Source organism: Somniosus microcephalus, chromosome 8 (genome assembly GCF_052327205.1).
Source record: "Somniosus microcephalus isolate GS21.2 chromosome 8, FLI_Smic_1.0, whole genome shotgun sequence".
Lineage (NCBI taxonomy): Eukaryota > Metazoa > Chordata > Chondrichthyes > Squaliformes > Somniosidae > Somniosus > Somniosus microcephalus.
Window position 1 is genome coordinate 2,979,652 of NC_140994.1, and position 18,678 is coordinate 2,998,329.

Below are 18,678 nucleotides of genomic sequence, written 5' to 3' on the forward strand. Positions count from 1 at the left end.
GGGTTAGATACAGAGTAAAGCTCCCTCTACACTGTCCCATCAAACACTCCCAGGGCAGGTACAGCACGGGTTAGATACAGAGTAAAGCTCCCTCTACACTGTCCCATCAAACACTCCCAGGGCAGGTACAGCACGGATTAGATACAGAGTAAAGCTCCCTCTACACTGCCCCATCAAACACTCCCAGGGCAGGTACAGCACAGGTTAGATACAGAGTAAAGCTCCCTCTACACTGTCCCATCAAACACTTCCAGGGCAGGTACAGCACGGGTTAGATACAGAGTAAAGCTCCCTCTACACTGTCCCATCAAACACTCCTAGGGCAGGTACAGCACGGGTTAGATACAGAGTAAAGCTCCCTCTACACTGTCCCATCAAACACTCCCAGGGCAGGTACAGCACGGGTTAGATACAGAGTAAAGCTCCCTCTACACTGTCCCATCAAACACTCCCAGGGCAGGTACAGCACGGGTTAGATACAGAGTAAAGCTCCCTCTACACTGTCCCATCAAACACTCCCAGGGCAGGTACAGCACGGGTTAGATACAGAGTAAAGCTCCCTCTACACTGTCCCATCAAACACTCCCAGGGCAGGTACAGCACGGGTTAGATACAGAGTAAAGCTCTCTCTACACTGTCACATCAAACACTCCCAGGGCAGGTACAGCACGGGTTAGATACAGAGTAAAGCTCCCTCCACTGTTCCCTAGTAACTTCCATTAACATATCTGTACCATAGAATCATAGGAATTTACAGCACAGAATGTGGCTGTTCGGCCCATCGTGTCTGTGCCGGCCGAAAAAGAGCGATCCAGCCTAATCCCACTTTCCAGCTCTTGGTCCGTAGCCCTGTAGGTTACGGTACTTCAAGTGCATATCCAAGTACTTATTAAATGTGATGAGGGTTTCTGCCTCTACCAGCCTATCGGGCAGTGAGTTCCAGACCCCCACCACCCTCTGGGTGAAACAATTTCTCCTCAACTCCCCTCTAAACCTCCGACCAATTACTTTAAATCTCTGCCCCCTGGTTATTGACCCTTCTGCTGAGGGAAATAGGTCCTTCTTATCCACTCTATCTGGGCCCCTCATAATTTTATACACCTCAATCAAGTCTCCCCTCAGTCTCCACTGCCCCAAAGAAAACAACCCCAGCCGATCCAATCTTTCCTCATAGCTAAAATTCCCCAGCCCAGGCAACATCCTCGTGAATCTCCTCTGTACCCTCTCTAGTGCAATCACATCCTTCCTGTAATGTGGTGACCAGAACTGTACACAGTATTCTAGCTGCGACCTAACTAGTATTTTATTCAGTTCAAGCATAACCACCCTGCTCTTATATTCTTGCCTCGGCTAATAAAGGCAAGTATCCCGTATGCCGCCTTAATCGCTTTATCTACCTTCAGGGATCTGTGGACATGCACTCCAAGGTCCCTCTGATCCTCTGCACTTCTCAGTGTTCTACCATTTATAGTGTATTCCCTTGCCTTGTTAGCCCTCCCCAAATGCATTATGTGCATGAGGACGGCCTCAACCGCGATCTTGGGTTCATGTCACGCTGCATGTAACCCCACCTGACGTAGGGTCACCCAGACTCGAGTCGTCGTTGGCTTGTTCTCTCTACACAGATGCGGCCGGACCTACTGTGATTTCCAGCATAAAAAAAGACGTTTTTTTGTCTGTTTTTTGTTTTTCATACAGACCCCAGCATCTGCAACATTTGACCCCTTGTGACCCCACCTCATTGTTCTTTGATGTAATGTTTTCCTGACTAACCTGTTTGGACACCATTCACACCTTTGATTGCTGTGATTATCTCTCTGTCGAGGTGTGGTAAATGGCAGTTAGAAAGATTACCTGTAAACATCTGGCATTATTCTCTGACTATATAAGCTGTGTCTATATGCATCTCTCCACTTCACCTGACGAAGGAGCAGCGCTCCGAAAGCTTGTGATTTCAAATAAAACTGTTGGACTATAACCTGGTGTTGTGTGACTTCTTACAAATGCATTACCTCACACTTCTCTGGATTGAATTCCATTTGCCACTTTTCTGCCCATCTGACCAGTTCATTGATATCTTCCTGCAGTCTGCAGCTTTCTTCCTCACTATCACCCAGTAGCAGTGTGACATTTCCATTTTCATGGCGAGCTATCTTCGTGCCAATTACAAGTGAGATTTCTTTAATGCCAGTTTGTGCTGCAGATTATCCATTTCTATTTCAATGTGGTGAGGGTTTCTACCTCGACCACCCTTTCAGGCAGTGAGTTCCAGACCTCCACCACCCTTCGGGCAGGGGAGAGTTTCATCACGCCAGTGTATCCTGGATGCAAACCAGGTCCCATAGGGGAAACGTGTGCAACGCACACTGCAAAAACCTGGGCTGTGAGGCAACGCTCAAGATCTGCCTTCTACATAAATGTAACATTAACCATGTCACCTCCTGAGGCAGGTGCTGTGGAACACCAAGTGTGATTACATAGAAAGTACAGCACAGAAACATTCGCACCGACAGCTCTATGCCAGCAATTGTGCTCCACACGAGTCTCCTCCCATTCCTATCAGCATATCCTATTCCTTTTACTCATGTGTTTATCCAGCTTCCCCTTAAATGCATCTGTGCTGTTAGCCTCAACCACTCCCTGTGGTAGCGAGTTCCACATTCTCACACCGACTGAGTGAAATTCAGTATCCATAAAAGGAAAGTTACCAGATGGTGAGACTGAACTCCGGGATGGAGGAGAAGCTGGCCAAGTAGGGGCCCGAGGAGCTGAACTCCAGCAGCATGTACTCCAACTCTGCCCCTTCTGAAAAACAGAGCAACAAGTGACATTGGGAAATCCTCTTGTTTTTGCTTCCTTTTTCAGAAGGCATTCGATAAGGTGCCACACAAGAGGTTAAACAACAAAATTAGGGCTCATGGGATTGGGGGTAATATAGTAGCACGGATTGAGGATTGGTTAATCAACAGAAAACAGAGTAGGAATAAACGGGTCATTTTCGGGTTGGCAGGCTGTAACTAGTGGGGTACCGCAAGGATCAGTGCTTGGACCTCAGCTATTCACAATCTACATCAATGATTTGGATGAGGGGCAGCACGGTGGCATAGTGGTTAGCACTGTTGCCTCACAGCGCCAGGGACCCGGGTTCGAATCCGGCCTCGGGTGACTGTGTGGAGTTTGCACATTCTCCCCGTGTTTGCGTGGGTTTCCTCCAGGTGCTCCGGTTTCCTCCCACAGTCCAAAGATGTGCGGGTTAGGTTGATTGGCTATGATAAATTGACCCTTAGTGTTAGGGGGATTAAATACGTGGGGTTACGGGGATAGGGTGGGATATGTGTCGGTGCAGGCTCGATGGGCCGAAATGGCCTCTATCTGCACTGTGGGGTTTCTGTGATTCTGTGATTCTGTGAGGGGATCAAATGTAATATATCCAAGTTTACTGATGATACAAAGCTGGGTGGGAATGTAAGTTGTGAGGAGGATGCAAGGAGGTTTCAAGGGGATATAGACAGGCTAAGTGAGTGGGCAAGAACATGGCAAATGGAATATAATATAAGGTGGAGAAATGTGAAGTTATCCACTTTGGTAGGAAAAATAGAAAAGCAGAGTATTTTTTAAATGGTGAGAGATTGGGAAATGTTTGTGTTCAGAGGGACCTGGGTGTTCTTGTACACGAATCACTGAAAGTTAAGATGCAGATACAGCAAGCAATTAGGAAAGCAAATGGTATGTTGGCCTTTATTACAAGAGGATTTGAGTATAAGAGTAAAGACATCTTACTACAATTATATAGGGCCCTGGTGAGACCACACCTGGAGTATTGTGTACAGTTTTGGTCTCCTTACCTAAGGAAGGATATACTTGTCATAGAGGGAGTGCAACGAAGGTTCACCAGACTGGTTCCTGGGATGGGGGGATTGTCCTATGAGGAGAGACTGAGTAGACTAGGCCTATATTCTCTAGAGTTTAGAAGAATGAGAGGTGATCTCATTGAAACATACAAAATTCTTACAGGGTTTGACAGGGTAGATGCAGGGAGGATGTTTCCCCTGGCTGGGGAGTCTAGAACCAGGGGTCACAGTCTCAGGATAAGGGGTCGGCCATTTAGGACTGAGATGAGGAGAAATTTCTTCACTCAGAGGGTGGTGAATCTTTGGAATTCTCTACCCCAGAGGGCTGTGGAGGCTCAGTCGTTGAGTATATTCAAGACAGAGAGCGATGGATTTTTGAATATTAAGGGAATCAAGGGATATGGGGATAGTGCAGGAAAGTGGAGATGAGGTAGAAGATCAGCCATGATCTCATTGAATGGCGGAGCAGGCTCGAGGGCCAAATGGCCTACTCCTGCTCCTATTTCTTATGTTATGTTCTTTTTGTGACATTTATGTTCATCACTTTGAAGAATGTTCAACAATAAGAATGTAACAACATTGGACACCATACAGCAGCAACAAACACTCCCAGGGCAGGTACAGCACGGGTTAGATACAGAGGGGGAAAAAGTGGGTCGCGCCCCGAATAAATTAGTGCCCCCGCGCCCGAAATTCACTGGTAGCGCCCCAAGAGGGAGGCGGGGTGCTACTGGAAGTGCCCCGCCTCCCTCTTGGGGCGCTGCGAATGAATATCATGGCGCTACGTGTCGCAGCGCCACGAGCTGCGGCACGTCGCGCCGCGGTACTGCAGGCCTTCCTCCCCTTATTAAAGGGGAGGTGCCTAGCGCAGCGCGACCTGGGGCCCAGCTGGGCCACCAGGGATCGGAGTGCCGGCAAAAGAGCCCGGCACACACGAGAAGTGCCGGGCTCACGGAGCGCAGCTGGCACCCCGCGGCGGGGGGGGGGCTGCTCAGAAGGCCGGGGACACCAACGGGGGCAGGTGCTGGCAGGCGGCCAGCCACAAAAATGGCTGCCCGGCACCGCCCCTTTAACTTTCGCCGCCCCGGCTGCAGGTAGGCTCCCCTGACCCTGTTGGACATAGTGTCTGCCGGTAAGTCAGGGGCGCTACCGAAGATCACGGCCGGGGCTGAATTTCGCGGGAGGCGTTGGCGGTGCTGCGCCCAGTCACTAGTTGCTTTGCGCCCCGTTAGCGCCCGCTTAGGGCGCTAATCAACCGAATTTTTCCCCCAGAGTATTTAATGCCTTTGATTGTTATTGATGAAGCGACATGAAAGGAGAACGAGGTAATGGTGAAACATAACAGGATTGAAAAATAACAGATATAGTAGAGTGGGTACTGGAGGGAGAGAGAGCTGAGAATTTGATGAGCCTTGAGAATCCTTCCGAGTTCGAGAAGTGTAACATGTGTTGAATTCTCCGGTGAACTTGCATGTCATCACCGTAAGTGTGATGTTAAGGGCATGTGAATTTATCAACAGTAGTTCTCGCTGTACACGTAAGACTGTGTCTATCAACAATAAAGCACGTACCCATGAGGACAGCAGTCTTGCTCAGCTCGGGGAAGGTGTACAGGTAGATGGATGGCTTTAACCGCAGCTCAGCAAAAGCCAGGATTTCTCTGGCACTGTTGGTTGTGAAAGCCCCGATACTGCCACTCTCGCACTGCAGCACCGTCTCCTTCCGTGTGTCTATGTCCATGAAGATCACGTAGTTCCCACAGGGATAGCATATTGTGTTGTTGTTGACAAAAAGCACATCCTGCGTCGTGTAACCTTTAACCCACCTGAAGAAGATGAACAGTAAAAGTGATCAGAGACGCTGCCCAGTCCCGTTAAATAGTCCCTGGTCCTTAACACGCCCTTCACGCTAACCAACAACAACTTGTATTTATATAGCATCTTTAATGTAGTAAAATGTCCCAAGGCGCTTCACAGGAGCGTTATCAAACAAAACTTGACACCGAGCCACATAAAGAGATATTAGGGCAGGTGGCCAAAAGGTTGCTTAAAGAGGTAGGTTTTAAGGAGTGCCTTAAAGGAGGTGAGAGATGTGGAGACGCGAGGAGGTTTAGGGAGGGAATTCCAGAGTTTAGGGCCTTGGCAGCTGAAGGCACGGCGCCAATGGTGGAGCGATTAAAATCGGGGATGTCCAAGAGGCCAGAATTGGAGGAGCGCAGAGATCTCGGGGGGTTGTGGGGTTGGAGGAGATTACAGAGCTAGGGAGGGGCGATGGCATGGAGGGATTTGAATACTAGGATGAGAATTTTTAAATTGAACCTGAATGATCAGCCAGTTTACATTGTTCCTCTCCGTGCTGGCACTGTGAACAGGCGTATCCACGGCAGCTTCATGGAGGGACACAGGTTTACACATAGATACATAGATACATAGAAGATAGGAGCAGGAGTAGGCCATTCGGCCCTTCGTGCCTGCTCCGCCATTTAATGAGATCATGGCTGATCCTTTAATTCAGTATCCCGTCCCCGCCTTCTCTCCGTAACCCTTAACCCCTTTTGCCCGTAGAAATATATCTAATTCCCTCTTAAATATATTTAATGAGCTGGCATACACTGCCCTCTGTGGCAATGAGTTCCACAGGTTCACCACTCTCTGAGTGAAGAAATTCCCCCTCATCTCTGTCCTAAATGGTTTAGCCCTTATCCTTAAATTATGTCCTCTAGTTCTGTTCTCACCCGCCAAGGGAAACATTCCTTCTGCATCCAGTCTGTCTAGACCTGTCAGAATTTTATACACTTCTATGAGGTCCCCTCTCAATCTTCTAAACTCCAGTGTGTACATCCCTAAACTACATAGTCTCTCCTCATAGGTCATTCCCGCCATTCCTGGTATCAGCCTGGTGAATCGCCGCTGCACCCCCTCCATGGCAAGAACATCCTTCCTCAGATGAGGCGACCAAAACTGTACACAGTACTCGAGGTGTGGTCTCACCAGTGCCCTGTACAGCTGCAGCAAGGTATCCCTGTTCCTGTATTCTAACCCTTTTGCTATGAAGGCCAGCATACCGTTTGCCTTCTTGACCGCCTGTTGCACCTGCATGCTCGCCTTCAGTGACTGGTGTACAAGAACACCCAGGTCTCTCTGTACTTCCCCCTCTCCCAATCTATTGCCATTTAAATAATAATTTGCCCTCCCGTTCCTGCACCCAAGGTGGATAACTTCGCACTTGTCCACATTATAGTGCATCTGCCATTTATCCGCCCAATCGCCCAGTCTGTCCAAATCGCTCTGGAGCTTCCTGGTCTCTTCCTCTGAGCCCACCCCCCCTCCTAGTTTAGTGTCGTCTGCAAATTTGGAAATGCTGCATCCGACTCCCTGATCCAGGTCATTAATGTAAATTGTGAACAGCTGGGGGCCCAGGACAGATCCCTGTGGTACCCCACTTGTTACTGCCTGCCATTCAGAAAATGAGCCGTTTATTCCAACTCTCTGTTTTCTATCTGACAGCCAGTTCCCTATCCACGCCAAAACTTTCCCCTTTATCCCATGAGCCTCAATTTTCCATGCTAATCTTTTATGTGGGACCTTATCGAAGGCCTTTTGGAAGTCCAGGTACACCACATCTACTGGCTCTCCCCCATCTATTCTACCAGTTACTCCCTCAAAAAATTCCAATAGATTAGTCAAGCACGATTTACCCTTTGTAAATCCATGTTGACTCTGTCCTATCCTGTCCCCATTTGCTAAGTGCTCCGCTATTTCATCCTTAATGATGGACTCCAGCATTTTGCCCACAACTGATGTAAGGCTTACAGGTCTGTAATTACCTGCTTTTTCCCTACCCCCCTTTTTGAATAGTGGGGTAACGTTAGCTACCCTCCAATCCATCGGCACTGTTCCCGAGTCTAATGAATTCTGAAAAATCATCCTTAGTGCATCCGCTATCTCTAGGGCCACCTCCTTCAGTACCCTAGGATGCATGTTATCAGGCCCTGGGGATTTGTCCACCTTCAATCCCTTTAGCTTCCTTAACACCATATCCTTAGAGATATTGATTTGCGTCAGTTCCTCCTTTGCCAATGTCCCTATTTTTCCCGATATCCCAGGGAGGTTTTTTGTGTCTTCCTTCGTAAAGACTGACCCAAAGTATGCATTTAGTTGATCTGCCATTTCCTTATTTCCCATTATATATTCCCCCGTATCTGACTGCAATGGACCAACTTTGGTTTTCACCAGTCTTTTCCTTTTGATATACTTATAAAAGCTTTTGGAGTTAGTTTTTATATTTTCCGCCAGCTTGTTTTCGTAAGCTATTTTGCCCCTCTTGATTATGCCCTTTGCCCTCCTTTGCTCTATCTTAAACTGTTCCCAATCTTCCGCTCTGGCGCTTTTTTTGGCTATTTTATACGCCCTATCTTTGGATTTTATGCTGTCTCTAATTTCCCCTGTTATCCACGGTTGAGTCACCTTTTTAGATTTCCTTTTATGCCAGATTGGTATAAACAATTTTTGCAATTTTGTCATTCTATCTTTAAATGTTTGCCATTGTTTATCTACCTCCAGTCCTCCCAGGAACGTTGTCCAATCAGACCTACTCAGTTCCCGTCTCATGGCATCATAATTCCCCTTGTTTAAATTCAGGACCTTAGTCTCTGAGTCAATTTCTTCACTCTCCATTTCGAGTGAGAAATCGATCATGTTATGATCGCTCTGACCCAAGGGTCCCCGTACAACAAGATTACTGATTAGTCCCTTCTCATTGCACAGTACCCAGTCCAATATAGCCTGTTCCCGAGTTGGTTCCTCGACATATTGATCCAGATAACCATCCCTCAAACACTCAAGGAATTCCTCCTCCTCATTATTTTTACTGATTAGGCTAGTCCAATCTATATGTAAGTTAAAGTCACCTATGATGACAGCTGTGCTCTTATTGCACGCTTCTCTAATTTCCCTCGTGATGCCCTCCCTAACCTCTATTTTACTATTTGGAGGCCTATATACCACTCCTATTAATGTTTTTCGCCCCTCGCTATTTCTTAGCTCCACCCATATAGATTCTGTATTAACTGAGTTAATATCCTTCCTTTCAATTGCATTTATCCCCTCTTTTACTAGCAATGCTACCCCTCCTCCCTTTCTTTTTTGTCGATCCTTCCTAAATACTGAATACCCCTGTATGTTAAGCTCCCAGCCCTGCTCACCCTGCAACCATGTTTCCGTAATCCCAATTAGATCATAATTATTAACCTCTATTTCCACAGCTAATTCATCTACCTTGTTCCTGATGCTTCTCGCATTAAGGTATAAAACCCTCAGGCTTTTTTTATGCTCACAATTTTTATGAATTAGTTTGGCCCTTCGTTTTTTGTTCCTCACCCTTTTACCATTTATTTCTGTCTGCCTTTCACTTTCCTCTATTTCACTACATAGGTTTCTAGCCCCCTGCCATACTAGTTTAAATGCTCCCGAACTGCTTTATCAAAAATTACCCCGAGAACATCAGTTCCATCTCTGCACAGGTGTAGACCGTCCCTTTTGTATAGGTCACACCTACCACAAAACTGGTTCCAATGCCTCAAAAATTTAAAACCCTCCCTCTTACACCACTGCTCAAGCCACGTATTTAGCCTAACTATCCTGTTCTCTGTACTCTTACTAGCACGTGGCACGAAACAGAAAAAGCTGGAAACACACAGCGCATCAGTCAGCTTCTGCGGTAAGAACAGAAATCTTAATATTGTGGGTGTGGGATCGTGAGAGTTCAGATGTAGGGAGACACTGGGTGAAGGTCGGGTTTTGCTGGAAGTAGAGGGGGGGGAACAGAAAGCCAGACGGAGTGTCCCTCCCAGGGATCCTCATTTAGCACTGCAGGCATACACAGCACCTCGCACTCCTAGCCATGTGGCCTGAAGGAGAATAAAGAAGGGAGCGTAATGGAAAAGTTAAAGCTGTGTACACAAGGACCCTGCCTAAAAAAGGTTCAGAATAAAAATAGAAATGAACTGTATTGAAAATGAAGTGTTATTCATCCCGGAGATATAGCTAAAGGTGCTGGATTTTAACAGATATCTTTATCTGTTATTGTCTGAAATCCTAACATATTCGGTGCACATCTCTTGATCTGTCCGGCTGCACAGCCGTGAGGTGTCCAGCCGTGAGGAACTGCTCCCAGACTTCCTCCAGTGCTGCTGTAAGCTTGCCACAATCCTATCCTGCTCCAAGTCCTGCACAATTACCCATGTGCTCAACAAACTTTCTTGGATCCCTAGTTGCCTACACAAAGTCCTTTTCATAGAATAATACAGCACAGAAGGCCATTCGGCCCATCGTCCTTGTGTACACAGCTTTAACTTTTCCATTACGCGCCCTTCTATATTCTCCTTCAGGCCACATGGCTAGGAGTGCGAGGTGCTGTGTATGCCTGCAGTGCTGGCTCTTTGAACAAGCTCTCCAATTAGTCCCACTCCCCCACTCTTTCCCCACAGCCCTGCACATTTTTCCTTTTCAAGTATTTATCCAAATCCTTTTCGAAAGTTACTATTGAATCTGTTTCCACCACGCTTTCAGGCAGCACATTCCAGATCACCACAACTCGCTGTAAAACAATTCTCCTCCTCTCCCCTCTGGTTCTTTTGCCAATCACCTTAAATCTGTGTCCTCTGGTTACCGACCCTCCTGCCACTGGAAACAGTTTGATCCTTATTTATTCTATCAAAACCATTATGATTTTGAACACTTCTATTAAATCTCTCCTTAACCTTCTCTGCTCCAAGGAGAACAATCCCAGCTTCTCCAGTCTCTCCACATAACGGAAGTATTTTCCTCATCTCCGAATTCCCCTCACCCCATGTCCTCGCTCCTCCCTAACTCTTCGCCTTCAATCTGTTGCTGTTGGTGCCCTCCGAGCTCCTTTTCAGCCTGCCTCTCCCCAATCTACGGTTGGCTGCAGAGCCTCCAGTTGTTTCAGTGCTACACTCTGGAGCGCTCTTCTAAATAAAGCCCTTCCACCTCACCACCGCTCTCTCCCCTCCTTCAGGAGCCTCTTCAAAAACTCTTTCTCTGATCCCACTTTCAGCCAGTGCCGCTACCCATTTCTCACCGGCGCTCGGTGGCCTGATTATTGACTATTTATTTAGATGTTCGGTGTTAAAAGGTGCATGTTGCTGTGAGGTGAGCAGAACCAGTGAGGGCCATTCAGCCCAGCAAAACCACTGTTCCACAGACCACATATAACAAACTCATTTAATCAAGGGTTTCCAAGGAATACGGTAGAATACCCGTCAATTCATACCCATGCTCAACAGGTTACCTTCTTTAGCATGCTCGTAGCCCAGGGTAACAGCTACTTGGCTGTGATCAGGTACTCAGTGGAAGGGGAAATGAAAGCTTTCTTTTTAAGTGAACTTTGTGCTTGTGAAGATGAGCTGGGAAATTAAACCCTTTCTGCACCAGGCTCCAGGTAAGGACATCAGGTTTGGCAGCATTAGCTACATAGCAAATCCTTCAGCACTGCCCAAGGACTGCCTGTCCTACACCAGGGGACATCTTTCCACTTCACACACCAGCCATTCTGTGGCCCTGAGTGAGCTTGCCAATCAGGGCTGAATTTGGAGCAGTTCTGTGCTGTGCTTTGTTCCCACCAGGAACAGGGTTGAGTGCCCAAATTCATCTCAGGTGTGACCTTCATTCTGGTCTAAGATGGATTTGAAGCCAAGCCCAAGAGATGGAAACCCAGTGTCTCTCCGACTGCACCAACCAATGCCCAAGGAGAAGGGAAGACTTGCATTTCGATAGCTCCCTTCACCAACTCAGGACGTCCCAAAGCGCTTTACAGCCCATGAAGTACTTCATCAACTGCAGTCACTGTTGTAATGTAGGAAAAGTGGCAGCCAATTTGCGCACAGCAAGGTCCCACAAATAGAAATGTGATGATGCCAAGATAATCTGTTTAGTGACGTTGGTTGAAGGATAAATATTGCCCAGGACACCGGGGAGAACTCCCCTGCTCTTCAAAATAGTGCCATGGGATCTTTTACGTCCACCGGAGAGGGCGGACGGGGCCTCGGTTTAACATCTCATCTGAAAGACGGCACCTCTGACAGTGCAGCACTCCCTCAGTACTGCCCTTCTGACAGTGCAGAGCTCCCTCAGTACTGCCCTTCCGACAGTGCAGAGCTCCCTCAGTACTGCCCCTCCGAATGAGCAGTGCTCCCTCAGTACTGCCCCTCCGACAGTGCGGCGCTCCCTCAGTACTGCCCCTCCGACAGTGCGGCACTCCCTCAGTACTGCCCCTCCGACAGTGCGGCACTCCCTCAGTACTGCCCTTCCGACAGTGCAGAGCTCCCTCAGTACTGCCCCTCCGAATGAGCAGTGCTCCCTCAGTACTGCCCCTCCGACAGTGTGGCGCTCCCTCAGTACTGCCCCTCCGACAGTGCGGCGCTCCCTCAGTACTGCCCCTCCGACAGTGCGGCGCTCCCTCAGTACTGCCCCTCCGATAGTGCAGCGCTCCCTCAGTACTGCACTGGAGTGACAGCATCGATTTTGAACTCAAGTCTCTGGAGTGGGACTTGAACCCACACGGCTGACAACTAAAAGTCAGAAGTCACACAACACCAGGTTATATTCCAACAGTTTTATTTGAAATCACAAGCTTTCGGAGCGCTGCTCCTTCGTCAGGTGAAGTGGAGAGATGCATAAAGACACAGCTTATATAGTCAGAGAATAATGCCAGATGATTACAGGTAATCTTTCTAACTGCCATTTATCACACCTCGGCAGAGAGATAATCACAGCAATCAAAGGTGTGAATGGTGTCCAAACAGGTTAGTCAGGAAAACATTACATCAAAGAACAATGAGGTGGGGTCACAAGGGGTCAAATGTTGCAGATGCTGGGGTCTGTATGAAAAACAAAAAACAGACAAAAAAAACATTTATTTTTTTGCTGGAAATCACAGCAGGTCCGGCCGCATCTGTGTAGAGAGAACAAGCCAACGACGACTCGAGTCTGGATGACCCTACGTCAGGTGGGGTTACATGTAGCGTGACATGAACCCAAGATCCCGGTTGAGGCCGTCCTCATGAGTGCGGAACTTGGCTATCAGTTTCTGCTCAACGATTTTGCGTTGTCGTGTGTCTCGAAGGCCGCCTTGGAGAATGCTTACCCGAAGATTGGAGGCTGAATGTCCTTGACTGCTGAAGTGTTCCCCGACTGGGAGGGAACACTCCTGCCTGGCGATTGTTGCGCGGCGTCCGTTCATCCGTTGTCGCAGTGTCTGCATGGTCTCGCCGATGTACCATGCTCCGGGGCATCCTTTCCTGCAACGTATGAGGTAGACAACGTTGGCCGAGTCACATGAGTATGTACCATGTACCTGGTGGGTGGTGTCCTCACGTGTGATGATGGTATCTGTGTTGATGATCTGGCATGTCTTGCAGAGGTTGCCGTGGCAGGGTTGTGTGGTGTCGCGGTCGCTGTTCTCCTGAAAGCTGGGTAATTTGCTGCGAACGATGGTCTGTTTGAGGTTAGGCGGCTGTTTGAAGGAGAGTAGTGGAGGCGTGGGGATGGCCACACGACAACGCAAAATCATCGAGCAGAAACTGATAGCCAAGTTCCGCACTTATGAGGACGGCCTCAACTGGGATCTTGGGTTCATGTCACGCTACATGTAACCCCACCTGACGTAGGGTCATCCAGACTCGAGTCGTCGTTGGCTTGTTCTCTCTACACAGATGCGGCCGGACCTGCTGTGATTTCCAGCAAAAAAAATGTTTTTTTGTCTGTTTTTTGTTTTTCATACAGACCCCAGCATCTGCAACATTTCACCCCTTGTGACCCCATCTCATTGTTCTTTGATGTAATGTTTTCCTGACTAACCTGTTTGGACACCATTCACACCTTTGATTGCTGTGATTATCTCTCTGCCGAGGTGTGATAAATGGCAGTTAGAAAGATTACCTGTAATCATCTGGCATTATTCTCTGACTATATAAGCTGTGTCTTTATGCACCTCTCCACTTCACCTGACGAAGGAGCAGTGCTCCGAAAGCTTGTGATTTCAAATAAACTGTAACCTGGTGTTGTGTGACTTCTTACATTTGTCCACCCCAGTCCAACACCGGCATCTCCACACCATAACTAAAAGTCAACCAGGCTTCCTGTCCTGAAAACCATCCAGTGTCTCATCGAATCATAGAATGGTTACAGCACAGAAGGAAGCCATGCGACCCGTCGAGCCCGTGCCGGCTCTTTGCAAGATCACTTCTCTGCCCTTTTCCCATAGCATTGCAATTGTTTTTCCTTCAGGTACTTATCCAATTCCCTTTTGAAAGCCACGATTGAGTCTGCCTCCACCACCCTTTCAAGCAGTGCATTCCAGATCCTAACCACTCGCTGTGTAAAAAAAGTTTTTCCTCACGTCGCCTTTGGTTATTTTGCCAATCACCTTAAATCTGTGTCCTCTGGTTCTCGACCCTTCCGCCAATGGGAACAGTTTCTCTCTATCTACTCTGTCTAGACTGCTCATAATTTTGAACACCTCTATCAAATCTCCTCTCAACCTTCTCTACTCCAAGGAGAAGAACCCCAGCTTCTCCAGTCTATCCACATAACTGAAGTCCCTCATTACCTGGAAACATTCTCGTAAATCTTTTCTGCACCCTAACCCTCAGCCCAGAATTGGACACAATACTTCAGTTGAGGCCGAATCAGTGTTTTCTACAGGTTCATCATAATTTCCTTGCTTTTGTACTCTATGTCTCTGTTTATGAAGCCCAGGGTCCCGTATGCTTTTTTTTTACCATTTTCTCAACCTGCCCTGCCACCTTAAACAATTTGTGCACATATATCCCCAGGTCTCTCTGTTCCTGCACCCCTTGTAGGTTTGCACCCTTTAGTTTATATTGCCTCACCTCATTCTTCCTGCCAAAATGTATCACTTTGCACTTTTCTGCATTAAATTTCATCTGCCACGTGTCTGCCCATTTCACCAGCCTATCTCTGTCTCCTTGAAGTCTATCACAATCGTAGTACCATTATTCAAGAAGGGTAGTAGGGATAAACCAGGGAATTACAGGCCAGTGAGCCTAACATCAGTAATAGGGAAATTATTGGAAAAAATTCTGAGGGACAGAATCAGTCTCCACTTGGAGAGGCAAGGATTAATCAAGGATAGTCAGCATGGCTTTATCAGGGGGAGATCATGTCCAAACAATTTGATTGAATTTTGAGAGGGGGTGACTAGGTGCGTGGATGAGGGTAGTGCAGTTGATGCAGTCTACATGGACTTCAGTAAGGCTTTTACATAGAAACATAGAAGATAGGAGCATGAGTAGGCCATTCGGCCCCTCGAGCCTGCTCCGCCATTCAATGCGATCATGGCTGATCATCCAAATTCAGTACCCTGTCCCTGCCTTCTCCCCATATCCCTTGATCCCTTTAGCCTGAAGAAATATATCCAACTCCTTCTTGAATATATTTAATGAATTGGCCTCAACTGCCTTCTGTGGTAGAGAATTCCACAGGTTTACCACTCTCTGGGTGAAGAAATTCCTCCTCATTTCTGTCCTAAATGGCCTACCCCTTATCCTTAGACTGTGACCTCTGGTTCTGGACTCCCCGACCATCGGGAACATCCTTCCTGCATCTAGTCTGTCCAGTCCTGTCAGAATTTTTATAAGTTTCAATGAGATCCCCTCTCATTCTTCTAAACTCCAGCGAGTATAAGCCCAATCGACCCAATCTCTCCTCATACGTAATTCCTGCCATCCCAGGTATCAGCCTGGTGAATCTTCGCTGAACTCCTTCCATGGCAAGAACATCCTTCCTCAGATAAGGTGACCAAAACTGCACACAATACTCAAGATGTGGTCTCACCAAGGCCCTGTACAACTGGAGCAAGACATCCTTGTTCCTGTACTCAAACCCTCTCGCTACGAAGGCCAACATACCATTTGCCTTCTTAACCGCCTGCTGCACCTGCATGCTTACCTTCAACGACTGGTGCACAAGGACACCCAGGTCTCGTTGCACTTGCCCTTCTCCCAATCTATTGCCATTCAGATAATAACCTGCCTTCCTGTTTTTGCCACCAAAGTGGATAACCTCACATTTATCCACGTTATATTGCATCTGCCATGCTTCTGCCCAATCACCCAACCTGTCCAAATCATACTGGAGTTTCTCGGCATCCTCCTCACAGCACACACGCCCACCCAGCTTTGTGTCGTCTGCAAATTTGGAGATATTACATCTAGTTCCCTTGTCTAGATCATTAATATATATTGTGAATAGCTGGGGTCCAAGGACCGATCCCTGCGGTACCCCACTAGTCACTGCCTGCCACTCAGAAAAAGACCCGTTTATTCCAACTCTTTGCTTTCTGTCTGCCAACCAGTTCTCTATCCAAGTCAATACCTTGCCCCCAATCCCATGTGCCTTAACTTTACACGCTAATCTCTTATGTGGGACCTTATCGAAAGCCTTCTGAAAGTCCAAATACACCACATCCACTGGTTCTCCCTTATCTATTTTACCAGTTACATCCTCAAAAAATTCCAGTAGATTAGTCAAGCACGATTTACCTTTTGTAAATCCATGTTGACTTTGTCCGATCCTGTCACTGTTTTCCAAGTGCTCTGCTATTACATCTTTTATAATGGACTCTAGCATTTTCCCCACTACCGATGTCAGGTTTACCGGTCTGTAATTCCCCGTTTTCTCTCTACCACCTTTTTTGAATAGTGGGGTAACATTAGCTACCCTCCAATCCATGGATACTGTTCCAGATTCCATCGAATGTTGGAAGATGATCAGCAATGCATCTACGATTTGACAAAGTCCCGCATGGGAGACTGGTCAAGAAGGTAATTGCCCATGGCAATTTGGCACATTGGATCCAAAATTGGCTTAGTGGCAGGAGGCAGAGGGTGATGGTCGAAGGTTGTTTTTGTGACTGGAAGCCTGTGTCTAGTGGTGTACCGCAGGGATCAGTGCTGGGTCCTTTGCTGTTTGTAGTGTACATTAATGATTTAGATATGAATGTAGGAGGTATGATCAGTAAGTTCGCAGATGACACGAAAATTGGTGGAGTGGTAAATAGCGAGGAAGGAAGCCTCAGGCTACAGGACGATATAGACGGGTTGGTCAGATGGGCAGAACAGTGGCAAATGGAATTTAACCCTGAAAAGTGTGGGGTGATGCATTTTGGGAGGACTAACAAGGCAAGGGAATACACAATGAATGGTAGGACCCTAGGAAGGACAGAGGATCAGAGGGACCTTGGTGTGCATGTACATAGGTCCCTGAAGGCAGCAGGACAGGTAGATAAGGTGGTTAAAAAGGCATATGGGATATTTGCCTTCATTAGCCGAGGCATAGAATATAAGAGCAGGAAGGTTATGATGGAGCTGTACAAAACGCTAGTTAGGCCACAGCTGGAATACTGTGTGCAGTTCTGGTCGCCACAATAAAGGAGGGATGTGATTGCATTGGAGAGGGTGCAGAGGAGATTCACCAGGATGTTACCTGGGCTGGAGCGCTTCAGCTATGAAGAGAGACTGGACAGGCTGGGGTTGTTTTCCTTAGAGCAGAGAAGGCTGAGGGGGGACCTGATTGAGGTGTACAAAATTATGAGGGGCATAGAAAGGAACTTTTCCCCTTAATAGAGGGGTCAATAACCAGTGGGCATAGTTTCAAGGTAAGGGGCAGGAGGTTTAGAGGGGATTTGAGGAAAAACTTCTTCACCCAGAGGGTGGTTGGAATCTGGAACTCACTGCCTGAAAGGGTGGTAGAGGCAGGAACCCTCACAACATTCAAGAAACATTTAGATGAGCACTTTGGTGTATGTGCCTTTAAGAGCCCCAGGTGTGCGTAATGCCGGTAATTGCCACTTGGGCTATATAAGCCTGTGTATTGTGTATATCCTTTAGAACCCCCCCCCAGACTTGCTTAGTAAATACCTATGAACCAACTCCTGTCTTCAGTGTCTTTATCTACACACGGACACAACAGTGGCGACGAAGTGGAAACGGACTTACCTGCAATTCGGCAGCACCTCCGGCGTCCAGAAGACTCAAGGAAGTAAGAGAAACTGTGGTTTCACCAGCTGGCCAAGCTGGTGGCAGGTACTGCGCTAATCCTTCCTGGGCGTCAGGCTGGGGCTCCAGCGGCGGGCTCTACAGCTGAGACAGGCAGCGAAATCGGAGGCAAGCAATAACGGACTGGGAGGGAGCACTCAGGAGACAGCCGACGCGGCAAGCAGGTCAGCGTTCAGACCTCCGGCGGGAACGAGTCTCCAACAGTGAATAAACGGAAACCGCAGTAAAACAGCGTTGTTATCGGCAGCAGCGGCGGGAAAGCGCCATATCTTTTCTGACATGCCTAAATCTGGTAATATTGATGCTTTTGATAGCAAAATAGAGGATTGGACCACATACGTGGAAAGAGTAGAGGTATATTGCACTGCAAATGGAATAGAAGGTGAAAAAAAAGCTTCAGTACTTCTGAACTTAATGGCCGCGAAGACATACGGGCTGTTACGAAACTTAATCACTCCAGCCAAACCAAAGGACAAGAATTTTAAAGAAATTGTTGATACCCTGCAGGAGCACTTAAACCCAACGCCGCTGCTGATAGTGGAACGATTCAAGTTCTTCAAGAGAAATCAACACAAGAATGAAAGTAACGCTGATTACCTAACCGAATTAAGAAAGCTATCAAAGTACTGCCAATTCGGGGCAGGACTATCGGATTATCTTCGAGACAAATTCGTTTGCGGTCTCTTAAGTGAAGGAACGCAAAAAAGACTGCTTTCTGAAAAAGATTTA

The 18,678-nt window shown here is 47.5% G+C and overlaps 1 protein-coding gene across 1 annotated transcript in view; it reads right to left on the reverse strand.

The window, feature by feature from the left end:
- cfap43 (cilia and flagella associated protein 43) overlaps positions 1-18,678 on the reverse strand; it is a 261,004-nt gene that overhangs the window by 229,202 nt on the left and 13,124 nt on the right. Inside the window, exons 2-3 of the mRNA XM_085996108.1 lie at positions 5,423-5,676; positions 2,709-2,805 (exon numbers count right to left, since the gene is read on the reverse strand). Coding sequence (XP_085852234.1) covers positions 2,709-2,805; positions 5,423-5,676 — 351 coding nt within the window. The remainder of the gene's footprint in view (positions 1-2,708; positions 2,806-5,422; positions 5,677-18,678) is intronic.